Here is a 19,558-nt window from a genome sequence, read left to right as displayed (position 1 = left end):
GGAGGCCTAACATTGTATGTTGAGCATGGGGCACGTGAGCACACATTTGATTCTTTAGAAAAATAAAGAAAAATATAGAAAGAGATTATAGGTAGTAACACTGACTGGGCATGATGAAGGCTATGTGTTTTCCAAAGTGATGAGAAATGCCAAAGTCATCACACAACTTTATATTCGATATGGAAAACACTTTGTCCTTAGTCCTTTGCATTTGATGTGTTGGGTTCACATGTATATATCGCCCACCTATCCCTAGTGAGTTGTATTTGATGTTGTGGGGCTATGTAGATGGTAAGTGAAAGACCAACCACCCATGTACAAAACTTGCAAAATGTTCTGTTCTCTTAGCTAGATTTTGAGTTTTATTCCCATGTCTTTTTGGTAAAATGGTAACACGCAATTAACATATATCTCAGAATTGGTGGTTTGAAATAATATTATGAGTGGGAAATCTTGATGAAGTACACAAGAGCAGCTAGAAAGTCGCTCTTGCCAAAAAGATAATTTGTCCACACATGCACACACCTCCGCTTGTTGTCAAATTCTAGATTTTGAGTTGTCACATGCAAAATCAGCTCCTCTCTTGAGCTTCCCCTCCACTCGATTTGGTGGGAAGGAAGAGAAAGCTACCATTATGGCCTATACAAGCATTCACACCAGGGCTATTTTTGTTATCTTTGAAGCACATTGACAATGGGGTACGGGGGAGGTCCATTTTGGAGGAGGCTATGTGTTTATAGTAGAAATTACGGGAGTAGATATGTCAAATTTATATCAAGGGTACAATTTAAGGTGCCATGCAAGGTGTATATAGGAGTTTATCCTTAGTTGGTAAACACACTGATAGGGGGCATTCTCGAAGAGTGGGATCTACATAAGTTAACCATTTTAGCGTGAAACCGGGTACGTGCAAGTCCCTCTACTTGATGGGAGAAAAAGAATAGGGGAGTTGTTTTTATGGGAAAATGGGTGGTGACAATCCAACCAATATGGACTTGTCCTTGCTTTATTGTGGTTGGAGTGTTCGAATCCTTTTTCGGAGAAGTGATGAGGGGTCTACATGTGAATTCAGGTCACGAGAATTGGCGGGACTGACAGAGTGAGGAAAAGAAATAATTTAAAAGGAACCAAAGGAAATTTTACTTTGAGTTGTAAGGAAAGGATAGGGAAAAGAGGGGAGCAAGGGAGATACATTAGGTGGGGGAAGCGTACAGTGGGGGGGCAAAGGCACGCTATGGCTGTCGAGGGAGGGGTTTCCCAAAAGGCCAAAAAAATAAACCAGGGGTAGGGGGGAAACCGGGTTACGAGGAGGAGGGGAAAAGAAAACCAGGGTGGGGTTCGTAATAAAGGTAGATTGGGATGTGTGGGTGGAGCAAATAAAGAAAGCATCAAAACTCGTTTGGGAAAGCGTCCGGGTTTAAGAAACCAGGGCAGAAGGTTGACTTGAATTAAGGGAGGCGTGAAAAAGCAGATTTTGTAGAAATGGCGGATTAAGTTTAAACCAGGGTGGTTTTGTGGAGTACGTGACCGTAAGGCGGCCAACCAATGGCAGAGTTTGCGAATAAAGGAAAACCGGACCGGTCAGGCCCGGTGTTCCACCAACCCATGTACTAGTTCTGGGTTTCCCGTTTTTGAAAAAACCGCGTTTCTGAAAAGCGGTTTTGTTTAACCAGCCTGTCCTAGACGAGTAAATCCACGTGGCCGCGGGCACAGGCTTTTGTGAAGAGCTTTTTATTAAAATAAATGCCCACAAAATCTTGTCTCTCTGTTTTGGGTTTTTATTTTAAAAGGGAAAAAACCTTTCCTGGGATGGAGCTGCGTGCTGCTGTTCTTCGTCGTCATAGCTTCTCTTCATCGCCATCGCCATAGCTCCTTCAGCTCCTCAGACCTCACTCCCCTCGCCATCACCACCCTTTCCTCCTCCCTTCATCCCCTCCTCCCCCCCTCCATAGCCCCCCTTCCTCCCTGCTCCTGATCCCTCCCCTCGTCCTTATCGACGCCACTCCCTCACCATCTCCCTCCCTCCAACTCCTCCCTCCAGCCCCCTCCTCCCACCTCCTCTCCCTCCCACCTTCCCTCCCTCCTCCCTCCCTCCCTCCCTCAAGTATGCCATTCTCTTCTAATGCCTCCTCTCTTTCTCTGTATGCCTCCTTCCTTGCTTGCCTCACTCCTCACCTTCGCCGCCTCGGTTGACTGATCTATCGCCCACGTCCTCTTACCAGCTGCTTCGCTAGACCTTCGCCTCTCCCCCCTCCCAAAATGTCCGGCTTTAGTGGCGTCCTTCAAGCCAGCGCAACCGCACAGGAGAGCGCGGAAACGGCTTACGACCCTCACGATCCCGCCGCTGAGCCCACGGACATGGATCACGACGGCAAGCACTTCAAGAAGGGCGTCGCGGTTGGCCGCGGTAAGATACAGATCAGGAGGATCGAGAACACTACCAGCAGACAGGTCACTTTTTCTAAGCGCCGAAGTGGGCTGCTGAAGAAGGCTTACGAACTGTCCGTTCTGTGCGACGCCGAAATCGCTCTCATCATCTTTTCGAGCACCGGGAAGCTTTTCGAGTTCGCGAGCTCCAGGTACGAAGACACAAAAGCTTCTAGCCCCCTAGGCTTCTGCTCTGTGCTTGTTGGAAATGCTGTTCCCCTCATCGCGGAATTTGTTTCGTTCTCGTTGAACAGTCAAAGCTAGAAACAATCATAGCCTCATAACGTACAGGACCAGCTTAGCCCTAATTTATAGTCATTTCAGGTTGTCCAATCCGTCATTTCCAGACTTTAAAGAATTTGCGATTGACGTTTACACTTCCATGCGAGCAGCGAAATCTATTTCTGAAGCCTAAGAGGCCAGATATCTCGTCGTAGGACGACAATTACATGATTCTACATTCGCAAGCGGGTACGTTAGCCATTTGTAGGTACACTAAGCTCCTCGATATGTGTTTTCCCGTTCTGATTTATGAACTGAAGACTCAAGAGGATTCTCCGTGACTACCTTCCAATTTCGGAAGTACAAGAGTAGAATAGAGTCTACTATAAGCACAATCCGATTCAATGGTAAGCGTCGATTTTGCTTATGCTTACAGCCCTAGATAGTGTACATCTTCTCGCTGGGTTCAAGAACAAAAGTCCGGTAGGGAACGTCGTAATCCGTAGTTGGCAGTAAAACAAGACGAGCGGAAAACTTCATACTTTATATGGAACTGCCTTGCACACTAGATCACGATGATGGACATCTTGAGCAAGTCCGACACTAATAGCAGTTTGAGAATAATCTTGGTTTCACGATTCCAAATCACCAGCAGAGTAATTTCAAACATAAGCTCAGGTCAACGAATTCTTTTGTTTCAAGTCACGTACAACAGAAGTAAGAGCAATCCGTGATGTAACGAGAGTTTATTAAAGGAAGGATTACTGTAATGAGAGTTCTCCATTGGGCGTGTCCATGATTAGCAATGCAACGTATTAAGGAAGAAGAGGAGCGTAAGGGTAGCAGGCAATGAGCTGTGGAGTTGATAGGGAACTGGAGTCGCTCTCATCTGTTTATCGTCGTCCTGCTTGTGAAAGCATTAAAATATGACACATTAGCCGTAAGTTGCTCAGGAGCCGTACAAACGTGAGTCAGCCGTACGGCAGCGAAGTTTTCGCTTCAACTCTAATCGTTTTACTTTCGATAACTCGCGTCGTGGGCATGCAAAATCAAACCTCCCGTTCTGGTCTCCTTTTGCGAACTCTATTTTTACAAACTCTATACTTGTGACTGCCAATCCTTACGCCTTCAATGTTTTGCTTAGTCGAGGTATCATATATGTTCCTTTTGCTTGGAGACTCTATATTGGGTGACTGCTGGGCAATCCTTACGCCTACTCACCCTTGAGCCTTAAATATTTTGCTTAGTTGAGGCAATCATATATGTTCCTATGTTTTGCTTGGAAACTCTATAGTGGTCACTCGCTGGGCAATCCTTCCTTAGTTGAGGCATCATATATGTTTCTCTATATATGTTTTGCTTGGAAACTCCATATTGGGTCACTGGCTGGGCAATCCTTACGCCTGCTCACCCTTGAGCCTTACAATGTTTTGCTTAGTTTAGGCATCATATATGTTCCTCTTAATGTCTCCCTTGAAATCTAAACCATGCGATGACATGTTCCAATTGAAGTGTCTCGAATATTTCGGTCTCTCCTCTATATCTTTTCCATTCTCCACTCATAGTCTTTAGTTCTAGTTGTGCTCATGCTCCTCGTCATGCTCCACCTTCTCACTCTCTCTATTTGGTTCATGCTTTGAAGCCTCTTAAGTCTTGTGCTATCGACACTACGTGGCCATGCCATTCTTTATTATCCTCTCATAATCTTGCATTAAGGCTATGCTTATAATTTACAATCCCCCCCTCCTCTCTCTCTCTCTCTCTCTCTCTCTCTCTCTCTCTCTCTCTCACGCACGCGCTCTTTGTGTGTGTGGGTAATATAATGCACCTCTTTTGTTATACATCATATGTTTACTTATTTCATATTTTTCCCTCTTTCAAGTGGACCACAATTTCACATGTGAGAGACAACATGCCAACTGTTGAAGTTTCTAGGTGCATTGTGAACTTTGAATTACCTATGTAACTTTGTGTCAAAGTTCTTTAGAAGGCTATTATAGCTGCTTATGCTTGGGCACTGACGACAATGTAAGCATTGTTTTGCTCGCTAAGTATATGTAGCTTTTGTTTTTCAATAATTTAGTTGGTTCATTTTTCTTCTCTTTCGTTTCTCTTTTATTTTCACTATAGGATTTTGGACTTCAGAACAACAAAAATCTTCATTTGTACAATTGCATTTATTCTAGGCTTACAAAGGTGTATCTATCAAGAAGTAGGTTGCAATCTGTAATTTATAGTTGTGACAAAGCCTGTAACTCCATGAAAGTATGCTGCTTTCAACCTCGTATATAACTTGATATAAAAAGTTTTCTTGTTGGAATGGTAGAAGTTACATGATTGATAGCTTTGAGCTATCTTTACTCTAATAGTTGAACTCAAGAAAGTCAATAATTAAAAACATATCTACATTCGTTCTCTAGCAAGCAAAAGAAAATGGAAATATCCTTGTAGGCCAATATAGCATGTGGAAATGTCATTGTAGGCTAATTTAACCAACTATATAGTAGAATCCACACTAGCCTTACAAGGTATTCAAACTATGGCTAGAGTTTCAAAATAGAAGTAGTTTCAACTTGGAATCATTTATTCAACTCGTAGCTATGATGGAAGTTTAATAAATAGCTATTCCTTGAATAGATACAATTAACATTTTTTCAAAATGCAACCATAGCATGAATACATACATCTTCATTAGCTACAAGTGTTTCTTCAACTAAAAGCTAGCAAGTGACATTTTATCCCTTGCATTAATGGATAATGCTATCTTTAGTGTACTTTATAGGCAACATAAGTTTCAAACAAAATAATGTTCTAGATAGTCCTTGAGCTTGTAGCCCAAGTGGCTAATCTGGAGGACGTACACTTAACATGCATTAGCACATGCTCATATGTGTGTCTTCATTTACACAACACTTGATTTTAATTTTTCAACAAATCAACCAATAATTTGCAAGCTCTATATGACTTTTAGCATAAATCCTCCATTGCAATTCGGATGGATTGACACATAGCTAGCCCTTTGTGAAGGGTGTCCATTTAGACATTGATAGGAAATCCTAACATTTAGCTTGGAGAGAGATACGGGTTTAGCTATATCATGAGTCATGTATATCCAGGTATAATATTGTTTATGAGAAGAGTCCACCATCATGGAGGTCCTTCAAAAGATAAAGTAATGAACATTTAACTCAACTTTATACACAAGCCTATTCCAAATGTGTTGGGGACAAAAGTAATGTTTTGAATAACTTATTTGAAAGCAATATTGAGTGATAATCAATACTATTGTTGTTTTTGTAGATTCCCAACTTTCTTGAAATACTATATTGTAGATTTTGAATATGGTGATGTCTCTAAAGGGCATTTGTTCCAATAACCTCGTTTAGGAAATCCTTCAATTCTAGGTTATTTCAAGGGATTCTCTTGTCCTATAGGCTCAAAATATAGACCCCTATCAAGTGCATATTTTGACTCACAAAATTCTATTTATAATATATATCCCTTTGAAGAAACATATAAAGACTTTACATATGCTATTATTCTTGATTTGGTCACTAAGACAATATATAAAGTATGATGTATTCTCCCTCTCGCACCTCCTAGCCTAGCTAATTATGTTCTATCTTCGATTACTTGATGATTTTACATGTTTTTCTAATATAATATCTAGATATGTAACTCACTCATGATCAATAAGCCTTCTTATATGCTGTTTCCTATAATTATGAGTAACTAGGTAATCTTTTGCCTTTAATAATATCCTAATCATAGCTTTGATTAGTTAGGCTAGTGATTATTTTTACCATTAGACTTTTACATGTGATTGATTGTTTAGGGTTATATTACAAATTGTTCCCACATGTAGTCTTTGGCTTCACCTAATTCAAATGCCATGAGACTTAGGGGTTATACATCTATGGCTTAGATATACTACTATGGGAAATATAATTGGACATGATAAAATCTATTCTTGATTTCCCACATCCTAACTCCTTTGTTCTAGTTGCAAATGATATCCAAGTTCAAATGCATGTAATGCATATCCATGTTATCATGATGTTGTCTCTGTTTCCATGTTTCTGTTCTTGATCTTGAATAAGAGATTATAATATAAGGTGACTTTAGGTGGAGGATGGCCTACAATTCGTAAATGTTCTTCTACACTTTTAATTGGCCCACTTTGTTCTAGTCTTCATCCCCTTAGAGAAAGCTTCAGCTGTGCAAAAAATTACACTAATCCTTTACACTCAAAATCCTTAGAAAAGGCTCCATTCTTGGCATGTAGTCACAATTCTCTTTACATTTTCCTTGAGTTTTTTGTGAACCACTATGGATCTTTTCTTGCTATCTTCCTAAGTTTATACGATGCCCAACTTGAGTAATGCTTTGGTAGAACTTCAAGAGGTAAAAATTTTTATATCGGAAAAAAAGTATTTGGATCCTCTTTTAAATTCACTAGTTGGCTAGTAAGGTTGATCAACTTATAGCTAGTTAGCTTGTTGCCTTAGCAAGTTGTTTCCTCTATGTGGCTAGCTCTTTAGGTTTTGTCTAGGATTAAGGTGGTAAGATTCACTAATAGTTTTGGTTAATGGATCGATACGAGATCAATACTCTCTATAAATGATGTAGTTCAACTACATATACACCTATTGCATTAAAGAAAATAACAGGGTGGCAGATTGCTTCAAATTCAATCTTTGAGTGACACCCAACAAATTTAGAATTTTTGTATGGACAAATGTCTCAATAATCACCAAATGGGTTGAAAGACGATTTGCTCTTCAAATGATTAATTGGTCATGTGCTTCATTATCTTTTGGATAGAGCCTATTGTTGATAGTTTGCTATTCAGTAAAATTTCGCTTAGATCCTATTGCTAGATTCATAACCATCAAAGTAAACAAAAGAATTATGATAAAAAACCTTGTATTGCACCTAAAGTATCAAAGTTTTACATTTAGGTTCTTGCAAATGTGATCTTTTGTGAATAGATACCACATTTTCATTTGTCTTACAACTTATGCCATTTTCAAAGGTTCAATGGAACACTTATCCGAATTGTCATTTTTGCATTGGTGTACAAAATAGGCATATTGTTTTAAATTAGAAATGTGTCGTTGCTTATACCATTGCACGAGACATGTTACTAAAAACCATGTGATCAATAGGAAAGTTATTTCAAGATCCATTTCTTGCACATACATAAGGTGTGTTTGTGTGCTTGTGTGTGTGTGTGTGTGTGTGTGTGTGTGTATGTGTACACACGTGCGCACACACACACACACACACACACACACACACACACACACACACACACACATATATGTATATATATATATGCATGCTATATGGGATTTATATATAAGGGGTATAGTTCGTCAGTATGGAAAAACTATAACACCCTAACGTAAAAACCTAGAGTATAGTTGAAGCATGTGCCATAGGCTATTTCCATAAATTAGCCAACTATCTAGTCTTCTCAGATTTCTAATAGACTAGCTTCAAATACACCTGGATTGCTTAAGGGTTTGTAGTTTCCTTGAGAATTTCGGGTACTCCATCTAGCCAAATTGTTTCTCAATCTCAATCATACTATGATACTTGCTTAGTTAAACTTATCTTTTTGTTTATAGCTTGGTTTTGTTACAAATCTCCAAACAAGAAAGGATAAAATGTGATGCCTTATATGATTGTCCTTTTTCCCCTTTTTAAAAATGGATTCTAGTTGCTTTCAAAGAAAAAACTAGTTAAATTTTTTACCTATGCAACAACATTATAAGATGAAGCAACAAGGAATATATATCATGTACCCCTACTTGCATTCAAAGAGTGGATTGATAAGGAGGGGGAGCGGAGATTAATACATCAAGGGGAAACTTTGAAAAAAATGATACCTTGTTTTGAATGGCCCTTTTTGAGGGAATATGTTTTTTCAAAGACAAACTATGTTTTCTCACCCACACAATAGCCATTACAAGATGAGTAAACAGAGAATATATCTCAGGTATGGGTCCCTAGTAGCATTCACCTATGGGTTTGATAAGAAGGGGGTACGTGAGCTTAATTTATGCAGGAGGGGGGCGATTCAACAACTTAGAGAATGAAGAAGATGAGGGAAGGAAGATCTACTATATTTGAATTATGTTTTTTTTTCTTCCTAATATTTTTGCTAACTACCACTAGAAAATAACACAAATAGCATTCATTTTCTCAATTTGGCTAGTCATATTTGGATTTTTGCTATCATTGAATGTGATACATTTCATTGTATCAAAATAATAAAATCATGTTATCACCTTTTAGTGCTAGCTAGCTCTTGTCATCGAAAAAAAAGTCATAGTTGGGTTTTTTCTATCATTAAATGTGATACATTTCACTATCTCAAAAGCTTTAAAAACCATCCTCACCTTAGTAGTGCTAACTAGATCTTTTCCTTCAAAACTAGGCAAGCTTTCACTCAATGATCTTTACAATATATTGCTTGAATTTTTCACAATAGGTTTTTGGATTTGATGGATACAAGTGGCTTGGTGGGTTAAATTGTGGATGTGCATGGGTGGGTTAAATATTCACTGATAGTCTTTTGAGAAAGAAAGAGGTGCAACCTTCTTGAGTAGACATTAATAAATCATAATTACAAGATCAATATATTAGGAATGGCTCATGGCCTACTTTGGATCACATGGTTGTAAGAATATAATTGCTATATGGATTTCTAATTATAAAATATTTCATGGATTATATCAAAGAGGATGAGAAACTTTTTTTAGGGGAAACTAATAATTGAGCAATGTCCTTAATTGTAGCAATAACCACCATGGATAGGAGATTACATTGCTATATAGACCATGGTGGTTTTTTATTCCTAAATTTAGAGAAGGAATAGTTAGTCATAGTCTAGCTAGCATGAGTGGCCTTCTAGTCCTCATAGAGAAGGAATAATTGGTCATAATGGGATTATATTGCCAAGTAGAGCACGGGAGGATGTCTCATCCCTACACAGAAGAAACAATTGGTCAAAGTGGGATAGGTATTTGCTATTCCCTTTGCATCTAATATTGGGATACATGTTACTTATTGTCTAATAATCATCCACACCTTTAAGATTGTTATTCCAACTACATCATAATCAAGTAGTATCTACTAGTACAATGAGAATCTAGTTGGCCTATGAGCAACCATAAGATGTCAACAATTTTTTGATGGAAATAACTTATTGCATATTTAAAAATATCCACATGCACATGTATCTATATATCCTTGTATTGAAAATGGGTGCAGATATAAATACAATATAAATATGCATATAAACATGTGCATGATGTGCACACATATACTAACTATCATTATAAGGGTTTTCCATTTTGAAATCAAAATTTTAAAAAAGTGCATAGATATATATAAATATATGCATGTATGCATAAACCTATGATATATTGCCTAATGAGTTCACTAAGAAATATGTAAGATAAGACATGAGTTCCACATTATGGGTTTTATTTTCGTGGGGAGTCACAAAAAGTATAAGCCATAGAATCGATACTTTTAGTACCTCAAACGCTACCTTAAGGGTGTATATACGATATATAAGTCTATACTTATGGGTTTTTTTCAATATTCCTTGAATGCACTTGATACAGGGGTTTTTACTTGAGGATGTGATGTGTATATTTTTGTGTATGGGTTTTACACACACACACTTTTATTTAATATACCTTGAATGCATGTGACATATGGGATGTTTACTTATTGAACACCTCAAGATGTGGTGTATATACACATGTTTATGTGTATATGCACACATGCATCCTTGCATGCATACATCTATGTATAAGTCTCTCTATGGAACGATATAATATGTGTATGCATGTTACATAAATTACAATAGATAAGGATCTATTTACATAATCCCAAAAAATTAAACATGCACATGCATGCCAAAAAATTCCATGCAATAAAAATGTATTCAAATGCACATATATACATACAGATGAATGTATACTAAATGGACACATGTACACACATATAGACTGAATTGAATTATCCAATTCACGCATGTTCTCACTCAAAGAAATGTACACATTGGTACATTATACATACATACGTAAATACACACACACACACACACACACACACACACACACATATATATAGAGATGCATATCAATATGCATGAGTGCTAGCATAGCTACAATAGCAAAATGAAACACATGCATTTTCATATGTGCACGCATGCTCGTCATGCACGCGTGCACATGCGTGCGCACACACAAGCAACCAGACATGCACACATGGGAAAAATACATATAAATATTATCCATATTATTATTTATTTATATATATATGATTACATATGTATTCACAATTGCATGCATGCATACATGTATATATATGTGCATGTCAATACATATGTATGTATATGTAGCAGTAAATATTCATGTTTCTATCATAAGTAGTGATATGTGTTGATATAAATTTGAAAGAAGTCAAAAAATGATAGAACAATTGAATGAGTAGAGGCAACTATGGTACCAAACCCACTTAGCAAGAAGCTAATAATTTAGTTTTATCAAAAGACAAAAGAAGGGTTTGGATGACTTCTTCTAGAGACAAAAGCCTTACTTGTGCCTCGAGTTAAATAGGATTGTACTTCTAGTAACTTCTATATAGTGTTTATTTATATAGTAGTGTAATTAAAAAATAAAAGATGAGCTAGAGCTTCCACATTTATAACAAAAGAAGAACTATATATTTCTACATTAAAAAAAGAAAGAAAAGTATATCTCAATGGAGGTTATTCAGTTATCTTGTGTGAGACAACCACTTGGTCATTGTAGTAAAAACTGTGCAAAAAGGAGAACCATAGGATTCCAAGGTATGCAAGAACACATGATGATCATGCTTTTAGAAAGGCGCTATCAAGATAATGAAACATATATTACTAGAACTATCTCAAAGCTTTGAAAATTTTGTTCTTTTTTGGCTTTTTTTGTAATGGTAAGACTATACCCTAATTGCAATGCATTTTTTCTACATTTTCTTTTGTATGGTCATTTAGACATATGTTGTTACAAATGTTAAAAAACTATAAACTCCTAATTGGGACCAAACCATTCTAAATATTGTTTAATATTTACTAAAATTTATTTTATGTTTTTAGTTTCTTGCCACGCTTGATTATGCCATCCATCATGCCCTAATTGTCATATTTTAGACAAATATTATTAAAAAATAGTGTATTCTAATGGTACCTTTAACTATATCCTAATGTTTAACTCGATTAAAGAACTAAAGATCAAATTAGGTTTTGAATTAAATAATATACAACCATGAAAATTCTATACTATACCTCTAGTGAATAAGGATATGAGAAATACTATTCTATGATATATTATTAGATTTTATTAGTTAAAAGCATGTCTGAGAGTCTCACAAAAAGCTTCTAATAGTCACATTGTTTAAGGATATTTTGTATAATGAAAGGGAAATGAGTAGACTCCAAATGAGAATAATATATTAGACTATTCAGTAAATATTGTCACTATATCTAGAGAGATCTAAAATTTGAAATGATGCTTCCCTAACTCATAATAGTTAACTTTTTTATTGGTCATTATTTTTCTTGATGCAATCCACAAGGCATTCTTGTAATTATATATTGGATCTATATAATTCATATACAAAGATACTTATGTTGAGAAAGAAGAAGAAGAGACGATAGACACACCAAATAGACTCCCAAAGACTGATTCATATTGATCACTAATTACACATATATAGATAAGACCTAGTTCAAGTTCGGGCAAGCTATATATAGCTCTAATACCCCCACTCAAACAAAGGTCTCTAGCTATGGATGAAAAAACCCTTGGGGAGTACAAGGGAAAAACCCAAGCTCCTATATACAAGTATACAAGTTGATCATTTGTACAATTATTTATAAGTATGTAATGCAGATGTGCATTTACATACAAAAGGTCACCCATAGGTGTATTAATCTTGGAAGAGAGAAGCTGCAAGAACTCCAAGTTCTGATTGTAGCACTGTGAAGCGTGTCTCACTAAGTCCTTTAGTGAGAATATCTGCAATCATCTGAGAAGTGGGACAATGTTCAATCATTATCATCCATTTCTTCACTTCATGTATGACATAATGGTAATGAATAGCAATATGTTTGATTTGTTATGCTGAACGTAGTCTTTAGCCAGACAAGTTATGGCACTTTGATTATCACATCTGAGAGGAGTACTGGATGATGGAGGATGACCAATATCTGTAAGCAATTGTTACAGCCAAAACCAATTCTCGCGCTGCTAGAGAAGCTGCTACATACTCAGATTATGTGATAGAAATAGCAACACAACGTTACTTCTTACTTGCCCAAGAGACCAAGCAACCATTGATAAAGAAGCAATTATCACTTGTACACCGCATAGAGAAGTGAGAGCTTGCCTAATCTGCATCTGTATATCCCAAAAGATTAAGAGACGTCACAAAAGATGATTCTATATGATGTCGATAAACTAATCCAAAATCAGAAGTGCCTTTCAAATACTTTAGAACACATTTTGCTGTAGACCAATGTTGCATTGAGGGAGTAGCCAGATATTGACCTAGAAAATTGGCAGTAAAAAGAATATCTGGTCGAGTGTTCAAACTGACAAGCTATAGGCAACCAACGAGATTGGCATAGGGTTGATGTGAAACCTCAACATCATGAGTCAATTGAGTATTTTTTACAGAGCTCACAAGACAAGGAGTGGTCGTAGAGTGAGCGTTCGTCAAGCCAAACTTTTGAATTACATCTTGAATGAATTTTGTTTGTCAAAGTAGCAGAATTTCCTTGTGATGAAATCGTTGAGCTTGAATACCAAGACATGAATGAATGTCACCAAGATCAACCATATCAAATGCCGAAGATAAGATTTTCTTGACATGTTGCAAGAAATCAAGATTGTTGGAAACAAGTATGGTGTCATCCACATAAAGAGTAAGAATGACAAAAAGAGCACCGTCATGTTTGGCATATAAGTTGGGGTCAGAGAAACAAGAGTTGAAACCTTGAGATGTTAGAAACTGATCAATTTTCATGTACCAAGAACGGGAATCTTGTTTTAGACCATAAAGAGCATAATGAAGGCAACAAACAAGATGGTCCTGACTGGGAAGGATGAACCCTTCTAGTTGCTTCATATAAATCTCCTCTTTAAGATCTCCATTAAGAAAAAGGGTTTTCACATCCATTTGATGAATCTCCAAATCAAATTGAGTAGCAAAAGCCAAGAGTACCCGAATACTTGTGCTACAAACAACGGGTGAAAAAGTATCATGATAATTAACTCCTGCAATTTGTGAGTATTCTTTTGCAACCAAATGAGCTTTAAACTTGTAAAAAGAACCATCAACTTTGGTTTTGGTTTTATAAACCCACTTACATTTGATAGGAGTGTGACTAAGAGGTAGTTTAGTAAGAACCCATGTACTTTAGAGATCAAAGAATCATATTCAGCTTCCATTGCCTCTTGCCATTGACTCTTTTGTACAGAAGAGATAGCTTCTGTATAAGTAGTAGGGTCTTCATGAGCAACCATTGCATGATCAATGATTTCAAAGTCATCAACACAATCATGAGTAGAATCATGTTCAAAATCAATGGGCAGATCAACATAAATATCAACACTATCATCAGAGGCATGTGTATGTGCAGGATGCAAATCAAGATTGTCAACACATTGCATTGTAGATGGAGAAGCAGTGATGCCATCAGATGAATGAGTAGTAATGACATCAGAAGTAAAATCATTACCAAATAGAAAAGGAAAGGCAAAAAGTAAGGACTCAGTGTCCTTTGCATCCTCGATAGATCATGTCCCTTCCATTAACTGCTCATTGAATATGGCATCACGATTATGTTAGATATCAATGCTCCACTATTATGTAACTACGTGGGAACCAGCTAACTCTACTTGTAAGCCCCCCATATGAGGAGAAGGCATTTGAGTAGCTTGGTTATCCAGTAGGTCTTGGTTTGGATACTAGATGGGAGCCATGTGTGGCCTGATGGCTGGACGGAGTTGGCACACTACGAACTAGGCTACATGCAAGTGTAGGAAGGCATCCCATGACTGACCGCATTGAGGGTAGATGGAGCATTTCTCGGGGCGCACTCTTGGGTTGCGGGGCCTGTTTGGAGTCCCAGATGATCCCGGATGGGTATGGGCCGAACAGAGAACGTAGGTCAGTTGCTCTATTTTGAGCACCGGTTCTATTGTGTGGTCGGTGGCCTATTTCGAGACCGACTCCCAGTCGACCGTTTTTGGGCGGACTGGGTTGGTCATCCGATTGAGCCCAACCGACTATGACTGGTGGCTATATAAGAGCAAGCCCGTGAATCCCATTTTATCACTGGCTATAGCAACCCTGATTCCTTAGCTCGGCGCATAAATCACATGGAGAAGTTAAAGATGGCCTTAGCTAGGATTGATGAAGCAAAAGGGTGTCTAAATCCTAGGAAGTGTCATTTGGATCAAATAAAAGTAGTCTTGTTAGGGCATATTGTGTCTCAAGAAGGCCTGCAAATGGATCCTGACAAGGTTCAAGCAATCATGGCATTGCCAAGTCTTGAGAATGTCACTGGTGTTCGCAGAATTCTAGGAAAGAGCAAGTACTATCAATGCTTTTGTGATGATTTCATAGAGATAGTGCGTCCCATGAACTTGTTGACAAGAAAAGGAGTTTCTTTCCAATGGGGTGTGGAGCAACAAGAGTCTTTCTAGCAACTTAAGGAGGCCATGAGTAAGGGCCTAATATTGAAGCCCCCTGATTGGTCTCAAGACTTTTATGTAAATCCAAGTGTATCTTTGCATTCATTTGGTGCTGTATTGCTACAAAAAGGAGAGGCAGGTAGAATGCAACCCATCTATTATGCCAGCCGACAGCTTATAGATGTGGAAACAAGGTATGAAGAAATGGAGCAGCAAGCTCTCTCTTTGGTGTTTTCCGTTAGAAAGTTTCGCTCCTATTTATTACCTCGACCATTTTTCTTCCTTACCTCTCAGTCTGTATTAGCATATCTAGTTCGCAAGCCTAATCCTGGGGGGAGATTTGCAAAATGGTTGTCAGAGCTTCAAGAGTTCTCTTTCTCTTTTGTCACTGAAAATACCACTAGGTCCACTATGGCAGATTTGCTCACAGGGCGGGAGGATCTAGGAGAAGAAAAGAAATGTAAGGAGAACATTAAAGATGAAAGAAATACACCACCAACAGCTTTTGTTTTGTATTTTGATGGGGCTTTTAGGCCTTCATGCCAACAAGGAGCCGGGGGGATAGTCTTGATGAATCCTGAAGGTCAAGAGGTATGGGCAAGAGGACAAGAGCTTCCAGGTATCACAACATCCAGCCTCCGCCCTCTACTATTTCCAGCTCGCCATCGAAGCTTCTTTCATAGGAGCGCACGGTTGGGAGGTAGCGCCATCTATTGTATCAATTCTACAGTAATGAAAATTTTGATTCTCCATATTATCTGTTTTCTCTCTTGCGTACGAGATCCTGTTATTTGTTGAGCACAGACATTGTATTGTTTTCTTACAGATTAATTATCACCTTCTTAGAAGTCTAGGGATCATAGAATTTATAACCTTTAGAATTCAGAGAATCCAATGAATATGACTTTTTTGCTAGGAAGATCTAGCTTTTTTCGTGTCTCTTTTGGAACATGAATATAAGCAATGCAACCAAAAGTTTGAAAATGTGATACAAAAGGAGTCTCCCTTGTCTAAGCTCTGTGATTGGTATCTGACTAGAAGGTGCAGTTGTAGGAAGATGATTTTGCACAAAGATGGCTATCAAAAGTGCATTTAGGTAGATTTTAGAACCATCTTAAGGGTATGATTAAATTTTAGAACCATCTTAAGGCGATGATTTAACTTTCATGTATCTTTCCCAAATTTTTCAATTTTGTATTATAACTCAACTCCATCATTTCATGCTTGGATTTTCTTAAAGATTAATTAGTTTCATATCAAGTGTATATCTAGGATACAATCAAAGGGCATGGGTAGATTAGCTATCTATACCCTTGAAAGTGAAGATGAGGTTGCCACAATTTGTGGTTTGGATTTTCTTGAAGCTTAATTAGTTTCATATCAAGTGTATATCTAGGATACAATCAAAGGGCATGTGTAGCTTAGCTATCTATACCCTTGAAAGTGAAGATGCGCTTGCCACAATTTGTGGTTTCCTTCTTGAATTCATTACGTCTTTGTATATGACTAGCATTAGAAAAAGAAGATTCTAAGTAGGAGTGAATGCATTTTGAAGCTTGCTCGAAATTATGAAGAAAGATGAGCTTCCCTAGAGTTTAATGTTTGTATCTAGCACATATATATATAGAATAGGATTAAATATTACTGAGGCTGTCCCCAGTATTAGATTTACAAATCACAACTCTACTAGAGAGAGAGAGAGAGAGAGAGAGAGAGAGAGAGAGAGAGAGATATTTCTCTTTATATGACTGAGGCTGTCCCCAAACTTTGTGTTTGTAGCATGAGGAAGATTCTTGAAAGATATCGGAAATGTTCTGGTGGAATGCAAGCTAGCCTTGTTGGAACAAGAGATGCTGAGGTATGTATCATACAAATTATTTTGAATAATATGGAATCTTATTTTTGTCTATAACACCAATCTAATAAACTGTTGTAAAAGTATCTATTGTAATTGAAGTTTCATAAGAAAAGACATAAACGACCTTTGATCTTTACATTTGTTGCTTGAAAGTTTATATCTGTTAATAGAGAGGTGTTTTCTTCTAATTTTACATCAGAATTTATTCTTATCAAATAGAAAAGAAGAGGAAACCTTAGGTCTAGTATGAAGATCCATATTTGTCTAATCAATCTTATGCTTGGCATGTCCTACAATCTTGATCATATTAGATTTACAAATTTAGTTTGCAATCAAGGACTTGTGATTTGTTTGAAGTTATGCATGTTTGCTTCTACATAGGTATGAAATAGCATTAAATCTTGTTGTATTGTGCAAGTATCATGATTGATGTGATTGAAGGTAGAGAGTCCGACTTCATCATGACTTAGTTAAAAACTAGCTTAAATCTTGCCAAAATCTTAATGCTTTTAACATTAAAAAATATTCTAGTTATTTTAATGTGTTCTAAGAGTTATATGTGAACACTTTGATGTAATCTTTGCCCTAGTTTGAAATTTGGATAGGCATTACTTGACCAAGATATATCAAACTATGTTCTTGTATCCTCTAAGTGAGTTAATGAACTACATCTTATATAGTATCCATTCATTTCAAAGTCCTTTCTTACATATGATGCATTATATTTTATTCTTCGAGGGATTCACATAAACCCCATCCTTGATTAGGGATGTGGATAGGTTGTACTTTGAACACCATCATTCATTGACATTTCAATAAATATGATGCATACTTCTTAGCATACAAAATTTAAAAATGATTGATTATATATTTTATATAAAACAGTACTATGCATGTAAATGTTCAATTCTAAAAACTAATTGGGTTCATAGGAAGGGTACATTTGTTATTCTTTATGAAGAAATTTAAATAGCACATAAAACACTCAAAAGTGTTGAGAAATATTCTTCCACAACATGATTAAGGATTAGTAGCTATACTAATATTAATATTCATTGCTAAAATTACAAATTGAATCTCTTAATGGTAATCCATTTGGAAGCCAAGTTATGAGCATCTTGTTGAATACCTATGGTATGTAGATGACCTTGTTTCTTGGCAAGTTGTAGGTAGATTCACCCAATAAGAAAATTTTTCATATTGAGATGAACTATCTATGTCCCTCTTGTAAAGGGACCAACTATATAGTTGATAATGGGAGAAATCAAAGAGATAATAAAGGACTAGTCTACTAGGAGCAGCCATATATATAGTATAATTAGCTTGAATTAAAATTTGAGGTTGTAGTGTCTAGAATGCATGTGGAATCCAATTATGTTATCCACATACCTATTTGGAGTGTGATCAATGTTATCATGCTTAAAACTATCCCATTGTTCAAGTGGCATACATGGGCATTAAGAGAAATACAAGCCTATGTCATGACTACATTCTTGTCTATTTGTCTTTCAATGTTTTGTCATATAAGGTCTATAGTTTGAGAAATCAGCCCATGCTCTCACTAGATGAAGTACTCAAGAGATCCAATAATCTTAACCAAACCTTTGTCTAATTATAACTCTGAGAGTTTCTTTCCCATCAAATAATCGTACCTCTTCCTATTCTCTTTGTATACTTACAAATGGTTAAACCATTCACTTTGTCGCTTGTCACTTGCCATGTGTTGCAACTTGCATGCTGTTATGCCAATATTAGAGACCGTAAATGTACCCCACATTAGGATGTAGCATTATTAAGAAGCATGCTTAACATTTCTATCTTCAAAGATGAGCATTTAAAAAGTGTTAAACCTCAATGATAGCATAGAGAAAAGAAACCAAAATGTTTTGGCCATGATGTTTGTGCTAAACATATCTTCAATATGTGATGAGGCTCGATTGGAAGTGTTTGATCAATCTTAGTGCAAGCACCTTGATTCCTTCTATCAAGTATTTTACATGGAGAGGGATTTATTTCCATACCTTCAATCTCATCCTTTCTTTAAGGAAATAACAAGATCAAGCCCATATAAAACATTTCCTTGAGGTATCTTTATATAATATATCATTGATAGTTTACCTAGGCCCACTTTAAAGATATCCCAAAAAGTAAGAAATGAATTGGGAATCCATCAAAGAGTCCGCCAATGTGGGACTCAAAAAATGAGAAAATTTAAATAGGCAATCCTATAACAATAGTAAATGTGTCTATATGGGCATTATGCATCCTATCCATATCTTTACCAAAC

The 19,558-nt window shown here is 36.9% G+C and overlaps 1 protein-coding gene across 2 annotated transcripts in view; it reads left to right on the top strand.

Annotated features, from left to right (window-relative positions):
* Window positions 1–1,801: 1,801 nt before the first annotated feature.
* The window catches only part of LOC147879942 (MADS-box transcription factor 23-like), a 46,806-nt gene continuing 29,049 nt past the window's right edge, over window positions 1,802–19,558 (top strand). Inside the window, exons 1-2 of one of the 2 annotated variants that reach the window (XM_087371533.1) lie at window positions 1,802–2,579; window positions 17,193–17,271. In XM_087371533.1, coding sequence (XP_087227659.1) covers window positions 2,260–2,579; window positions 17,193–17,271 — 399 coding nt within the window. In that variant the 5' untranslated portion in view covers window positions 1,802–2,259. The remainder of the gene's footprint in view (window positions 2,580–17,192; window positions 17,272–19,558) is intronic. The other variant, XM_087371534.1, reaches the window with a different exon arrangement.

This window comes from Dipteris shenzhenensis, chromosome 33, assembly GCF_047967505.1.
Source record: "Dipteris shenzhenensis isolate YYH24624 ecotype China chromosome 33, Dip_SZ_1.0, whole genome shotgun sequence".
Taxonomy (NCBI): Eukaryota; Viridiplantae; Streptophyta; class Polypodiopsida; order Gleicheniales; family Dipteridaceae; genus Dipteris; species Dipteris shenzhenensis.
This window is presented reverse-complemented; position numbering and strand designations above follow the sequence as displayed.